Source organism: Anomaloglossus baeobatrachus (genome assembly GCF_048569485.1).
Source record: "Anomaloglossus baeobatrachus isolate aAnoBae1 chromosome 5 unlocalized genomic scaffold, aAnoBae1.hap1 SUPER_5_unloc_14, whole genome shotgun sequence".
Taxonomy (NCBI): Eukaryota; Metazoa; Chordata; class Amphibia; order Anura; family Aromobatidae; genus Anomaloglossus; species Anomaloglossus baeobatrachus.
Window position 1 is genome coordinate 410,556 of NW_027441789.1, and position 15,934 is coordinate 426,489.

The 15,934-nt window shown below is 43.5% G+C and overlaps 1 protein-coding gene and 1 pseudogene across 1 annotated transcript; both read right to left on the bottom strand.

The window, feature by feature from the left end:
- Positions 1 to 2,131: 2,131 nt before the first annotated feature.
- LOC142258862 (uncharacterized) lies at positions 2,132 to 15,673 on the bottom strand. Its single transcript, XM_075331434.1, has 8 exons — positions 15,235 to 15,673; positions 15,030 to 15,153; positions 14,849 to 14,946; positions 8,482 to 8,631; positions 8,173 to 8,352; positions 7,968 to 8,091; positions 7,771 to 7,884; positions 2,132 to 3,412 (listed from the first exon to the last, which is right to left on the bottom strand). The coding sequence occupies exons 1-8, from the start codon at positions 15,481 to 15,483 to the stop codon at positions 2,241 to 2,243; spliced, it is 2,211 nt and encodes a 736-aa protein (XP_075187549.1). The 5' UTR covers positions 15,484 to 15,673; the 3' UTR covers positions 2,132 to 2,240.
- LOC142258855 (hydroxyacyl-coenzyme A dehydrogenase, mitochondrial pseudogene) lies at positions 5,839 to 6,755 on the bottom strand (annotated as a pseudogene).
- Positions 15,674 to 15,934: the final 261 nt, after the last annotated feature.

Below are 15,934 nucleotides of genomic sequence, written 5' to 3' on the forward strand. Positions count from 1 at the left end.
ACTGGAGCACCAGGAGGGGTACTCAGACCCAGAACTAGGCCAGAAACCACTGGACCGAGTCGAATTAACTGATTTGGGTCTGGACTTTAGGTCCTTTCCCATCCAAGGCCTGACTGAAGACAACAGCCCACCGAGAGGGATAGAAAGCCACCGCCCAGGCATAGAGATCCCACGGGCCAGCGTCTGCGGGCAAACAGGCTCTCCCGGGATACACAACGTCGGGGAGCGGACTACCGTTGAAGCAAAGGAGTCACAGTGCTATTAAAAGTGAGGTGCAGGAGAAAGGCAGAAACCACCAACCTGAGCAAGGGGAAAAGCGCAGCCGGCTGCGGGCACCGTCCACCATCTTGTTTGGTTTACTAAGGACTCCAGTGTGTCTGTAATAGTGAGTACAACAGTGCCCTCGGGCCGAGCACCGCACCGCATCAACACTGCCCTGCACCCTCACAACCACCGGGCCCGGGGACCAACTCCTCCTGCCCACGGAGGGGTCAACACCAGGCTGCATAACACCGTCCCCGGGAGCCTAGTTAACGTCAGCGTTGGTGTCCACATTCACCACAACCCGTGGGTGGCGTCACAAACTTAACCCCCCAAACAACCGTGGCCCCGGCCGTGAACATCCCAACCGAACACTACCCCTCACGTAGCGCCAGCACCCTTCCAGAGCGACGTGACCCCCGGGTCCGTGAGGAGCTCTAGCCACCCACCGAAGAGCACGGATCCGAGCGGCTCGGCACCCGGGGCGGTACAGATGCGCAAGACACATGAGCGCCTTCTTGCTGCACTACCCACAACATGACCCTCGGATTGTCCGAATTACAAGTGATGATGACTACTGGGTTGCCACACTATTAGATCCCCGGTACTAGCGATGAGCCACCCTCTAGAGGCTCGAGTTCGGTTCAGTTCGTCGAACGGAGGCGGCGTTCGAGTTCGGTTCGGCGAGCCAGTCAACAAACCTCTAGAAACCCCACTGAAAACAATGGGAGGCAATCACAAACACATAAAAACACATTATAAATGTACACATACAGTTAATAAACATTGACATAACACTTACCGGTCCCCGCGACGCGTCCTGCACTCTGTCTCCCGATGCTTTTCCTTCTTAATTCCTTCTTTTTATTCTTAATGGCCGGGTCAAACTTGCCTGACATTAAGAATCTCTGACTTAATACTAGCTTTTTTTACTAGCTAGTATTAACTCATAATTACCCAGCAAGCCACCCGGCATCAGGGCAGCTGGAAGAGTTGGATACAGCGCCAGATGATGGCGCTTCTATGAAAGCGCCATTTTCTGGGGCGCCTGCGGACTGCAATTCGCAGCAGAGGCGGACAGAAAGCTCGGGCTAACCTGTGCTGCGGATTCCAATCCCCAGCTGCCTAGTTGCACCCGGCTAGACACAAAAATGGGGCAAAGCCCACGTCGTTTTTTTTTTTTTTTTTTTATTATTTCATGAAATTCATGAAATAATCAAAAAAAAGGGCTTCCCTATATGCTGCAGAGCTGGGGTCGTAGAGCTCACTCTTTCAATATCAGTGATCGCTGAGGGTTGTGTGATCTCACAACCTGGAAGTTCCTTTCGGGGGACATTAAGGACACTTCCAAACGTTTTGGTACTGGATTATATTTAGAAAATTCACTAATCTGCAGCTCTCCATTGCTTTAGTAAATAAAAAAGGCAGTCACAGATTTGTGATAAGCAATATTTAAAGAGAAAGTCGTCATTGTGCTAGAAATTGGGGGATATTACTCCAGTAACAGTGTCAGCAGCAAATTCACCCCATAACAGTGCGTCATGACCACATTTTTACAATTTATTTTCCCTATTTTCCTCCTTTAAAACCTAGGTGTGTCTTAAGGTCCGAAAAATACGATAAGTTTAAAAAGAAAGAAAATGGTTCTTTCCCTCACCAATTCTTACTAGAGCACTTGTAGCCAATTTTTGGATAAAATCCTTTGAATTCTAGTACATCGTGATGGCTTCTCCCATGTGACTCCTGTGACAACAGGACTTGATTAATGATAAAAAAAAACAAACCATTTGCCAAATTCTAAAAGCAAGAATGGCTACTCTACTCTACTGTTGGTTTTGTGATGGTCGGCAAGACTTGATTTACCAGTTAAACATTTCAATTATTCACAACATGAAAAAGGTTCCTTCCCTGTGTGGCTTCTTCACATGTTTAACAAGATCTGAGAATTACATTTTCCACATTCAGAACATAAAACTGGTTTATTTTGTGTGCTTTTTTTGATGGTAAACAAGTCCTGATTTCCAACTAAAACATTTCCCACATTCTGAGCATGAATATGGCTTCTCCCTTGTGTGAGATTTTTGATGCACAACAAGTGCTGATTTCCATTTAAAACATTTCCCACACTCTGAACATGAAAATGGCTTCTCCTCTTTGTGACATCTTTGATGTGAAATAAGTATAGATTTCTGAATAAAACATTTCCCACACTCTGAACATGAAAATGGCTTCTCCCCTGTGTGATTTTTCTGATGTGTAACAAGGTGTGATTTTTGGATAAAACATTTCCCGCATTCTGAACATGAAAATGGCTTCTCCCCTGTGTGAGATCTTTGATGAAAAACAAGTGCTAATTTCTGAATAAAACATTTCCCACACTCTGAACATGAAAATGGCTTCTCCCCTGTGTGCATTTTCTGATGTCTAACAAGATCCGATTTCCGAATAAAACATTTCCCACACTCTGAACATGAAAATGGCTTCTCCCCTGTGTGCATTTTCTGATGTCTAACAAGTTCTGATTTCTGAATAAAATATTTCCCACACTCTGAACATGACAATGGCTTCTCCCCTGTATGCATTTTCTGATGTCTAACAAGTTGTGATTTCTGAATAAAATATTTCCCACACTCTGAACATGAAAATGGCTTCTCCCCTGTGTGAATTTTCTGATGTGTAACAAGGTTTATTTTCTGAATAAAACATTTCCCACACTCTGAACATGAAAATGGCTTCTCCCCTGTGTGATTTTTCTGATGTGTAACAAGGTGTGATTTTTGGATAAAACATTTCCCGCATTCTGAACATGAAAATGGCTTCTCCCCTGTGTGCATTTTCTGATGTCTAACAAGAACCGATTTCCGAATAAAACATTTCCCACACTCTGAACATGAAAATGATTTCTCCCTTGTAGGAGCCGTTTCATGTTCCACATCCCTTCTGTAACTTTTATTTTGCTTATAATTCTGTGATAAATCGGAATTTTGGACTTGTTTCAAAAGATCAGATGATAAAGCTTTCCAAGGAAGGACTGGAGGTAGATCTGGGACAACAGCATGCTCTTCATATGTATCATGTGTGATAGTTTGATCATCTGTTTTAAATTCTGAAGATATTAGAGGTCCATCTGAATTCCTGATACAGTCATCGGCTAAAAATAAACACAATGTTATTATTTTTTAATGATATAATTTGCAAAGTAGATTTATTTTTTTAAACCATAACATAAGAAATTAAATTATGAAACAAATTATTCTGAATCTGTTGTCCAATTACGAGATCGAAAGGTTGCTTTACACGCAGCGACACCTAGGACCCGTCACACGGACTTACCTACCTAGCATCGTCGCTGTGGTCGGCGAACCGCCTCCTTTCTAAGGGGGCGGTTCGTGCGGCTTCACAGCGATGTCACATGGCAGCCGTCCAATAGAAGCGGAGAGGCGGAGAAGCAGCCAAAAGAAGGTGACGCCCACCTCGTTGCCGGAGGACGCAGGTAGGGTGTTGTTTCTCGTTCCCGGGGTGTCACACGTAGTGATGTGTGCTGCCTCAGGAACGACGAACAACCTGCGTCCTGCAACAGCAACGATATTTGGGATTAGAACGACGTGTCAACGATCAACGATTAGGTGAGTAATTTTGATAGTTAGCAGTCGTTCGTACGTTTCACATGCAACAACGTCGCTAACGAGGCCGGATGAGCGTCACGAATTCCGTGACCCAAACGACATCTCGTTAGCGATGTTGTTGCGTGTAAAGCCCTCTTAAGAGTTACATCTTCATTAATTCGGATCTCCCATTCCTAGCACCAATTCTCTGGAATGTGCTACAGTAAATAATCTGATTGATTGTCGCAATGTGACTGTAGGATAATGAGGGACAGGGGGCTCCTATACTTTCCCTCATGCTAGGAGACCTTAGGCTATCCCTAACCTCTGGATTACCCCTGAACAAGGAAGGAAGGGGCAGGAGTATGATGGAAATACAGATTAAGACAGACGCAAAAACCAAAATTCAGACACACTGCAAACTCACAGAAATAAACATTGAGAGACTAAGGAGAAAAGCAAGAGCAGGAAGGCAGAAACAAAAAGACAACAAGGGTTAACACCACAACTGCTTACAGCAATAATGCACAACAACCACTAGTTTGTATCACAACACCTCACCACATCTGTATAGGTAAACTATTAAACTATAGCTGGCATTAATGGAATAGTCCAGCCAGCATATACAGAAAGGGAGCGAATGATACTGGCTCCTCTACAGTATGTGATCAAAAACATTAACAAGGAGCTCAGCAGAGAATAAAGCCTGCTTTACACGTGTCAATTACACTTGCGATCTCGCATGCGTTGTGACATACCCCCATCGTATGTGCGGCACGTTCAATTTGTTGACCGTGTCGCACAAACAATTAATTCCCGTCACACGTACTTACCTTCCATACGACCTCGATGTGGATGGCGAACATCCACTTCCTGGAGTGGGAGGGACGTTCAACGTCACACGGCAGCTGGCCAATAAAAGCGGAGGGGCGTAGATGAGCGGGACGTTAACATCCCGCCCACCTCCTTCCTTCCGCATTGCCGGCGGGAGCCGCGGGACGCAGGTAAGCTGTGTTTACCGTTCCCGGGGTGTGACACACAGCGATGTGTGCTGCCTCGGGAACATTGAACAACCGCATGTTCAATTTTTAGTAATTGAACGACGTGCATGCGATGAACCTTTTGACGTTCAATTGCAATCGCACGGAGGTTTCACACGCCACAATATAACTAACGATGCCTAATGTGCGTCACTTACGACGTGACCCCACCGACACATCGTTAGATTTATTGTAGCGTGTAAAGCCCGCTTTACTCTTGCTAGTCTTACTAAGTATGTGGTTTGATGCCTGCGTCTCCCTGCGCTGCTCACAGACATCAGAAAAGTGAACATGCAGAGTGCCAGAATCTATCATTTCTACAAATCCTGATGCCACCATGACAGTTGGCTATATCTGCAAGCATCTCGTTGTGACATTGATCCACAACATAGACAATTTAAAAAAAAAATTTTCCAAAGACAAAAATCAAATAGAGACACATGCCAAATATTTAATGGGCTTGTCTGGGACTGTAACATTGATGGCCTATCCTTAGGCTTTGTAACCAAAGTAGGTAGCAGGGTCTTGTTGTCTGCACAGATAAACATTAAGGCTCCAAGACCGGCAATGTACAATGAAAATTGATGTCAGGGACTGAAGTGAGATTTCTGGCATAGGGAACGCCGCAGTTTGTTATAAATTAGAGAAATGGTGGCATCACACATTTCTTCTGGCCAAGCTCTGCCCATTTTGGCAAAGCTGGTTAAAATTGGCGTGAAACCTCCAAAAGTTGCACAATTAATTTTTAGTACATTCATTTATTATTGACTGTAGAATGGCTATGACGTATCAATGTTTGGAATCAGCGGTACAAAAGGATGTTGATGAAATAGAGAATCATGACTGTAAGGCACTAGAGTCTTAATAAGTGCTGAAAAAAACGTGCAATGTACAAAACAACAACTGTCATCATAATCAAAGCAAACAAGAGACTATAACAATATAGCTCTGCAGTGCAGCCAGGCCAACCATCTGTCTTTATAAAACCCTTCTCCGGTCTTCTTTCCAAGCTTATTGAGCAATTCACTGGGGGCAAAAAGGGGGTTTTCAGGTTCCATCTGGTACCAACCATCAATGATGTATTTACTAGTGTCAAGACCAACATAATCCAAAAGCTCAAAAGGACCCATTGGGTAATGGGCTTCCAATTTAATTGCAACATGCATGTCTTCCTTCGATGCATGACCTCTTTCATGAAGATGCACGAATTACATTAGGTATGGTACCAGAAGACGGTTAACAATGAACCCTGGGGTGTCTTTACAGGACACAGGCATTTTTCCTAGTGTTTAACTGAAGTCCATGAGAGAGTCAGAAGTCGTTTGGCTAGTCATTGCTGTCTTAATAACCTCCACCAGCTTCATCATTGGTACTGGATTAAAGAAATGCAGCCCTCCAAACTGATCCTGCCTAGTTGTGGAGTTGGCTATGTCAGTTATTACCAATAAGAATGTGTTGCTGGCAAATATGGTGTGTTCTGGTGCAATCTGTCCAGTGTCTTGATTAGTGCGTTTTTCACTTCCAAGTTTTCTATTTTGGCTTCCACCACCAGATCATTGCTGTGCATCACGGCCGCTGGGTCTGTGCTTGTGCTGAAGTTTGAGAGCGTTTTGTTGATGAACTGTGAAGCAGCCTCAGGCTTGTCCGCAAACATCTTCTTAGTGACCCTTTTCAAGCTGTCCTCAATACTTTTGGCAGACTTTTTCAAGATGTCATCAGTCTGGTCCACTAAAGCAACAGTGTGTCTGGTTGCTGCAGCTACATGCACTATCCTGGCAACCATCAGGCCTCCTCCGATCACAGTCACGTGCTTTATAGTCAGCTTCTTCGCGGTGGCGCTGGAGGTCATACATTTCGCTATGAGCTACCAGCAAGAGGAGGCCATGTCTGCTTGTACTGTTGGGAGCTGAAGGACATGCGAGTGATGTCAGCGCAGTGCGCCGTGATGATTTAGTCGCACGATTTTTTTTTCACAACTCTGTGTTGCACAAAAAATTGATTGAAAAGTGATTTCTGACAGAATTCTGGCATAATTGCTTTGAAGAATCAAGGTCTAGGTGTCAAATCTCCTTCTGTAGGTGTCTCCAATCCTTCCAGGGTAGTTTGCCAGTAGTTCACATTCTCTAAAGCAATAATTTTATTAGATATTTTTTGGTAGTTTAAAAATGTGGTACTTCAGTGTGCGGCTGTAACTTTTATTTTTCTATTATCTAGCTATCTACACACACACACACACACACACACACACACACACACACACACACACACACACACACACACACACAGCAACCTGTCTCCTCTTCAGCTTCATACTCCTGCAAGTAAGAGACCTCTGGTCACATGACGTGATGTCAAAAAGGTTCAAGAACAGTCCTATAATCGGCATACAAACACTGGGGCCGCTAGGAAAATGGGGGCCCTGTAAAATTGTCCTGTTTGCTCTCCCTTTCCCCTAATGCCGAATCACCATGCCAGCCTGCCTTCTATTCAGTTCTTTTAGACTCATGCAATTAAGAGACCTTTGCTTACATCATGTCACATGACTTCATCAAAGGTCCTTAAACAATCAACTTCCGAATGCAACTGATAAGGTCCTTAAGAAAGTGGGGTTCCTGAGAAATTGCACAGTTTGATTCCTCCTAACACTAGCCCTGAATGTAACCAGGGCTTATTTTTAGGGAAACAGAGTATTCATGAACCCTCTGCAGGTCTTTGAGTTGCCTTCATAACAACATAGAGAAGGCACTAGAAACAAACAGAAGAAGCAGAAGCAAAGAAAATACAGCTGAAAAAACCCACAGCAGAAAGTCTAAAAATGTAAACACAAAATAAGTGCAGAAAGTACATGAGTAGATATCTCTTACTGGATAGAGCTGGAGGAAACACATCCTGAGGAACATCGGGATCTTCCTGTTTACAGTCCTGTGGGAGAAGAGGACGGGGACATCTCTCTGGTGTTGTCCTCTTACTGGATAGAACTGGAGGAGACACATATAGGGACTGAATTCATTCCTTACATACAGATAATTATAGGCCTTGTGTATTTAGTCCTGTCTATTACCTGGTGATGTGAGGGACTGGGGAACCTCCATCATGATGTCCTTGCACAGATCTTTGTGTCCTTCTAAATACTCCCACTCCTCCATGGAGAAATAGACGGTGACGTCCTGACACCTTATAGGAACCTGACACATACAATGATACCGTCACCCCCGATCCCTTCATAGTGTTACTGTCTAATGTCCCAGCATTCCCACCAGTGTCACCTCTCCAGTCAGCAGCTCAATCATCTTGTAGGTAGGTTCTAGGATCTTCTGGTTATTGATGTCCTCATGTATCGGGGGGTGAGGTGGAGGCCCCGTGATTGGGCTCAGGGATCTTCCCCATCCCTCAGACACAGGGGCCTGACAGCGCTCACTAGAGGTCTTCTTCACTACTGTGTAATCCTGGTTATGGAGAGACACAGTAATAAATCTCACTCCAGACCTTTCCAGAGTCCTCACCTCTCCAGTTCTGTCCATCTGTTATTCCCATAGATAAGAATGATGTAATGTGACGTCATCAGAATCTCTCACCTCTCCAGTAAGCCGGAAGAGGATCTCTAGGGTGAGGTGTAATATCCTCTCCGCCATCTTGTCCCTGTCCATATCCATCCTTGATGGGGCAATCAGGAGAATTCTCTTATATAGAGGATCTCCACTGAGAGGATTTGATATTGTAGGGACCTGAATGGGGAGAAGGTGATGATGTGAAATCATAAAGAATCCTGTACAGTAATATAATTACTGGAGACTTTATATCCGATCACTGGCTGCAGAAATAACGCTAACATGTATGACATGAAGAAGAAGACAATTCATGGTTTTGGGGCTGCAGTAACCGAAATGAAGAACCTCGATCCAATAATATTACGAAGCAGCTTATCTTCCACATGTATGGCACGTTACTATTTTATAATATTAATCTGTTGGTTTTTGTTCTCTGTATGTTTGCAGGAGTTTAGGATTTCCAGATTTTTTTGGCTGATTTTTAAACGACAATTTTTTTAAATAGTTACTGTAGAACAGTGACACAGAAGAAGATGTGGGTGTGCGGGAGGACGAGAAAACCGACCAGTGCCAGGAAGCTGCTGCCAAGGCAGATAAAATAATAGGATGCAGTGAACGAGGCACAGATGCTCTGGACAAGAACAGTTTTGCCTCTATACAAGTCACTAGTGCGGCCACACTTACAATATTCTGCACAATTTCGGGCTCCAGTGAATGAGGAGGACATAACTGAACTAGAGCGGGTGCAGAGAAGAGCGACCATTACAGGAATGGAAGGTCTGCACTAGGAGGACAGGTTAGCAAGCCTGGGGTTATTCATTTTGGAAACACAAAGGCCAGGAGGTGATTTTATGTACAAGTATATCAGGGGCATTGCTGAGATATTTCTAATGAGCTTTCAACTGAGGCCTGCAATGATGACAAGGAAGTTCAGTCATAATCACAGATGGGGATTCTCTACTGTAAAAGCAGTGAAAATATGGAACTCTCTGACACATGATGTGATAATTCTTGATAGACTACAAAAATTCAAGGTGGGCTTGGATGCCTTCCGTACAAAGTATATTATGGCAGGTTATCAGTACTAGATATTGTGATGGGACATTGATCCAGGGAACTAGTCTGATATTTTTAGAGTCATGAAGGAATTTTGCCCCTTGAAAACGTATTCACACCCCCGGAACGTTTCCACTTATTTTCACGTTACTTCCACAAACGTAAATTTATTTTATTAGGATTTTATGCGATGTACCAGCATTAAGTAACAAGTATTTGTGAAGTGTAAAGGAAATGATAGATGGTTTTCTAAATATTTAAAAATATAAATCTGAATATTGTGATGTGCATTTGTATTAAGCCCCTTGTAGTATGATGCCCCTGAGTGACCAATTGCTTCCAGAAGTCACATAATTAGTAAATTGAGTCACCTGTATAATTTATTCTCAGTATAACTACAGCTGTTTTGTGAAGATTTCATGAGTTTTGTTTAAGAACATTAGGGATCAAACAGCATCTTGAAAGCCAAGAAACCCACCAGACAGGTCAGGGATAAAGTTGTGGAGAAGAGTAAAGCAGGGTTCAGTTATAAAAAAAATAGCCAAAGCTCTGAACATCCCACTAAGCACTTTTCAATCCATCATCCAAAAATAGCAGGAGTATAAAGTGGAGACATGAGGGTCAATGGGTACGGTCGTCTGCTGGCCTGGCTGTTTTCAGAAAGACTGCTCGGACCAGGACTCATCCCACCGAATGCCCGCACTCCTTCCTTGTGGGCAGAACATTACTCAGACAAAACAGGGTGAGGGAACCACACCTTGGTGAGACATTATTAGTGCACCAACAGGCAAACACGTATCGTACATTTCCAGCAAGATCACAAGATGGTACAAACGACAGAGTCTCACTCATCAATTGGCTCACAAGGGTTTAGAATATTTGTGGCTTTGGGGCTTCAGGGCCAACTATTCCAATCAGCGGCACTTTGCTTTTGATGAGCACCCACTGAGAGGAGATAGCAGCAAGCTATAAACCTGACTGAGCACAGCAAGAAGTGTATCCAGGCAACTAAATTGTCCTCACCTGGGTTCGCCAAGCAAATATGTGGGCTCAGCATTAGGCAGGGAAGCAAATCTGTGACCCTCCAGGTGAAACCGTGGCTCCTATGCTGAAGTCTTGCAAAATGAATGTGGTAACAGGAGCAAAGCCTTTTTGATATCCCTCAGTTCTCATTTCAGGTTTTTGTGTATTACAGGATTGGTAGGAAATGGCTGTTCTCTCACTGGTTCAGTTCAATCTGACTGCATAATATTCCTCTATTTGATGTAGTCAAAGAGGCTGAGGCAATCAACATTTAACAGACAATAGGGCTCTGGTCAGTCTGACGTGAAACAATGGCTAACTTCTCTTAATTTGCCAATCGAAGGCACAATACATCTGGCCTAATTAAGAACAGTTCTCTCCTCACACAAGAGGCCAGATGCAGAGTTGTCACATATAGCACAACTGAAAAAGTACAAAGCCATGGCCGTCCACCTAAACTGACATCCCAAGCAAGGAGAGCACTAATTATAGAGAAGCAGCCAAGAGGCTTGTGGTCAGTGGAAAAGCAGAAGCGATCCAGAGCTCAGGGGGAAGATCTGGCCACCGGACAACTATAAATCATAAACTCCACAAATTTGGTCTTCATGGAAGAGTGGACATTTTTAAAAGCAAAAGAATAAGAATTGAAAATTGCTTCACCGATGCCTTAATCCAATTTACCTGAGGCCCCCTTCACACACATGTGTCTCCGGTACGTGTTAGGTCTGTTCCTGCACGTACCGGAGACACGGGCACACGTAGACCCATTAAAGTCAATGGGTCTGCGCACACGTGCGTGTTTTGCCGTGGAACGTGTGGAGCATACGCGTGTCCGTGTGTTCCACACGTAGATATGTCCACGTTTTCTCCGGCATCACGGGTGTCACAGGGCCCGCATACGGACCACACGGATGTAGTGTGGATGCGGTCCCGTGTGAAAACGTGCCGGAGAAAACTCACGTGTCAGAGACAAAAATTTTAGAAATCTTTACTCACCTTCTCCAGCCCTCCTGTCTCTGCTGTCACTTGCTGCCGACCGCCGCTCATTATGCACATTTAATATTCACTTCACTCTGGCCAGAAGCAGCAGCAGCGGGGAGTCGGCAGGACCGGAGACTGAAGCTCAGCACCACGTACAGCTACGCCAGGGACAGGTGAGTTGAAAGTTCTCGTTCTCCGTGTGTTATCACGGATAACACACGGAGAACACACGTAGTGCCATAAACACGGCTCATGGAGGGGAAAACGCACCTTTGACACGTCCGTGAAACATGTCCGTGAAACACGTGCGTGATTTTCACGGACGTGTGAAGGGGGCCTGAGACAGAGCTGTTTTATAAAGTAGAAAGGGCAAAAAATGTCACCTCTAGATGTGCAAAGAGATTGGTAGCAGTAATTCTAGAGAAAGGTTTGTTCTGCAAAGTATTCACTCAAGGGGCTGAATACTAATGCACATCACAATTTTTATATTTCTTAAAATGTTTAGAAATTCATGTATAATTTCCTTTATACTCACAAATATTTGCTACTTTGTGTTGTTATCACATAAAACCCCAATAAAATCCACTTGTTTGTGGCTGTAATGTAAACAAACATGGAAAAGTTCACCGGGAGTGAATAGTTTTTCAAGGAAAGGTATGTTTACCTTCAACCTAAAAAATGATGAAATTTTATCAGAAATGTTCTCCAGTCCACACCCGAGATATTTTATGCATAGCAAATATTTTGGTGCAATCTTGCCGCCATTTAGGAACACGAGACATTTTGTACTAAAAAGTTACAAACACAGGTTAAAAGGGAAAAATACAAAGCGTTTCTATTGTGCGCAAAATTCATCATCCACTTGCTCCATTCTGAAGAATCTGGAACAAAAAACATTAATTAATACGAGAAGATAAAAAAAAAGTGACTTAGAAAAAACCCAACAGAATTGATGAGTTGGATGTAAGTTTTGTGGTATGGAACCCGTTATACCGGCAGACGGGATGTGACCGCAGGCAGAAATATTCACAGAAGGGAAAGATTTTACACTTTGTAGATAAATCCTCTCTTCCCGGGATGTAACGGCCTCAAATGCCGGGATCACACGGCCGGATAAAGAATCATCACAGCTTCATCCAGAAAACTAGGACAAGTCTTTTCTTATTTGTCATCCATATACAATCCGGTATTTACAGCCGCTATTAATAATTTACAAGACCATTTACAGCTTCCTCCATTACAGAACTGCAATGTATCCGTAACACAATGTCTGCTGTATGGTGGAGCTGGTGGGAATCTGATGGTTTGTGCAGACACAGACCTGAATGGACGAGTCTCATCCGATTTACAGAAGGCACTAGAGGATGCTGGGATTATTCTCACATGCAGATTCTGTCAGTGAGGAAGAAAATCCCCATCTGCACCGCCACATCCCATAACAATGGTCTGAGGGCGAGACGTTGTGTTATTTTATGGACAGCACTGAAAATACAGTAGTGTGAACGAGAACTAAAAGGAACCAAAGCTCTTATCTCTCCTAATCCTGCCATCTCCACCGCTCTCATTACACAAATATAACACATATACAGTTAGGTCCAGAAATATTTGGACAGTGACACAAGTTTTGTTATTTTAGCTGTTTACAAAAACATGTTCAGAAATACAATTATATATATATATAATATGGGCTGAAAGTGCACACTCCCAGCTGCAATATGAGAGTTTTCACATCCAAATCGGAGAAAGGGTTTAGGAATCATAGCTCTGTAATGCATAGCCTCCTCTTTTTCAAGGGACCAAAAGTAATTGGACAAGGGACTCTAAGGGCTACAATTAACTCTGAAGGCGTCTCCCTCGTTAACCTGTAATCAATGAAGTAGTTAAAAGGTCTGGGGTTGATTACAGGTGTGTGGTTTTGCATTTAGAAGCTGTTGCTGTGACCAGACAACATGCGGTCTAAGGAACTCTCAATTGAGGTGAAGCAGAACATCCTGAGGCTGAAAAAAAAGAAAAAATCCATCAGAGAGATAGCAGACATGCTTGGAGTAGCAAAATCAACAGTCGGGTACATTCTGAGAAAAAAGGAATTGACTGGTGAGCTTGGGAAGTCAAAAAGGCCTGGGCGTCCACGGATGACAACAGTGGTGGATGATCGCCGCATACTTTCTTTGGTGAAGAAGAACCCGTTCACAACATCAACTGAAGTCCAGAACACTCTCAGTGAAGTAGGTGTATCTGTCTCTAAGTCAACAGTAAAGAGAAGACTCCATGAAAGTAAATACAAAGGGTTCACATCTAGATGCAAACCATTCATCAATTCCAAAAATAGACAGGCCAGAGTTAAATTTGCTGAAAAACACCTCATGAAGCCAGCTCAGTTCTGGAAAAGTATTCTATGGACAGATGAGACAAAGATCAACCTGTACCAGAATGATGGGAAGAAAAAAGTTTGGAGAAGAAAGGGAACGGCAAATGATCCAAGGCACACCACATCCTCTGTAAAACATGGTGGAGGCAACGTGATGGCATGGGCATGCATGGCTTTCAATGGCACTGGGTCACTTGTGTTTATTGATGACATAACAGCAGACAAGAGTAGCCGGATAAATTCTGAAGTGTACCGGGATATACTTTCAGCCCAGATTCAGCCAAATGCCGCAAAGTTGATCGGACGGCGCTTCATAGTACAGATGGACAATGACCCCAAGCATACAGCCAAAGCTACCCAGGAGTTCATGAGTGCAAAAAAGTGGAACATTCTGCAATGGCCAAGTCAATCACCAGATCTTAACCCAATTGAGCATGCATTTCACTTGCTCAAATCCAGACTTAAGACGGAAAGACCCACAAATAAGCAAGACCTGAAGGCTGCGGCTGTAAAGGCCTGGCAAAGCATAAAGAAGGAGGAAACCCAGCGTTTGGTGATGTCCATGGGTTCCAGACTTAAGGCAGTGATTGCCTCCAAAGGATTCGCAACAAAATATTGAAAATAAAAATATTTTGTTTGGGTTTGGTTTATTTGTCCAATTACTTTTGACCTCCTAAAATGTGGAGTGTTTGTAAAGAAATGTGTACAATTCCTACAATTTCTATCAGATATTTTTGTTCAAACCTTCAAATTAAACGTTACAATCTGCACTTGAATTCTGTTCTAGAGATTTCATTTCAAATCCAATGTGGTGGCATGCAGAGCCCAACTCGCGAAAATTGTGTCACTGTCCAAATATTTCTGGACCTAACTGTAATACTGGAGGATAAAACAAGACTGAGCACAAGACCTTCACAGCCGTCTACACATCATAGGGAGATTTCATGGCACCTTCTCTCCATCTACCTGATGATCCTGAGGAACATCGGGATCTTCTTGTTTACAGTCCTGTGGGAGAAGAGGACGGGGACATCTCTCTGGTGTTGTCCTCTTACTTGATAGAACTGGAGGAGACACATACAGGGACTGAATTCATTCCTTACATACAGATAATTATAGGCCGTGTGTATTTAATCCTGTCTATTACCTGGTGACGTGAGGGGCTGGGGAACCTCCATCATGACGTCCTTGTACAGATCTTTGTGTCCTTCTAAATACTCCCACTCCTCCATGGAGAAATAGACGGTGACGTCCTGACACCTTATAGGAACCTGACACATACAATGATACCGTCACCCCCGATCCCTTCATAGCGTTACTGTATAATGTCCCAGCATTCCCAGCAGTGTCACCTCTCCAGTCAGCAGCTCAATCATCTTGTAGGCGAGTTCTAGGATCTTATTGATGTCCTCATGTATCGGGGGGTGAGGTGGAGGCCCCGTGATTGGGCTCAGGGGTCTTCCCCATCCCTCAGACACAGGGGCCTGACAGCGCTCACTAGAGGTCTTCTTCACTACTGTGTAATCCTGGTTATGGAGAGACACAGTAATAAATCTCACTCCAGACATTTCCAAAGTCCTCACCTTTCCAGTTCTGTCCATCTGTTATTCCCATAGATAAGAATGATGTAATGTGACGTCATCAGAATCTCTCACCTCTCCAGTAAGCCGGAAGAGGATCTCTAGGGTGAGGTGTAATATCCTCTCCGCCATCTTGTCCCTGTCCATATCCATCTTGGATAGGAAATTTTCTTAAACAGAATAAAATCACTTAGAGGATCCGATATTATAATGACCTGAATGGGAAGGAGATGAGCCGATATGTAAAATTAATGGACATAAGGGAGGAAGATATCACTTGGGTACTAAAAAATATTCAACATGAAATGTGCTATGTAAATAGTACAACTGTAAAAGTAGCACATTATCGTTATAAAAAAACAATCCTTCATACAACAATGTGAACGGAAAAATGAAAAAGAGTAATTGCTCCCGGAATAAGAGTAGGAAAATACAAAAGTGCAAAAATAAATAATTTCCCAGTTTTTCGGGT

Coding starts and splice junctions, on each gene's coding strand:
- LOC142258862 (XM_075331434.1), bottom strand. CDS start 15,483: ATGGACAGAACTGGAAAGGTGAGGACTTTGGAAATGTCTGGAGTGAGA. Junction 8,632..14,848: donor ATGTTCCTCAGGATCATCAG/GTAGATGGAGAG, acceptor CTCCCCATTCAG/GTCCCTACAATATCAAATCC. Junction 7,885..7,967: donor CCAGTCCCTCACATCACCAG/GTAATAGACAGG, acceptor TGTCTCCTCCAG/TTCTATCCAGTAAGAGGACA.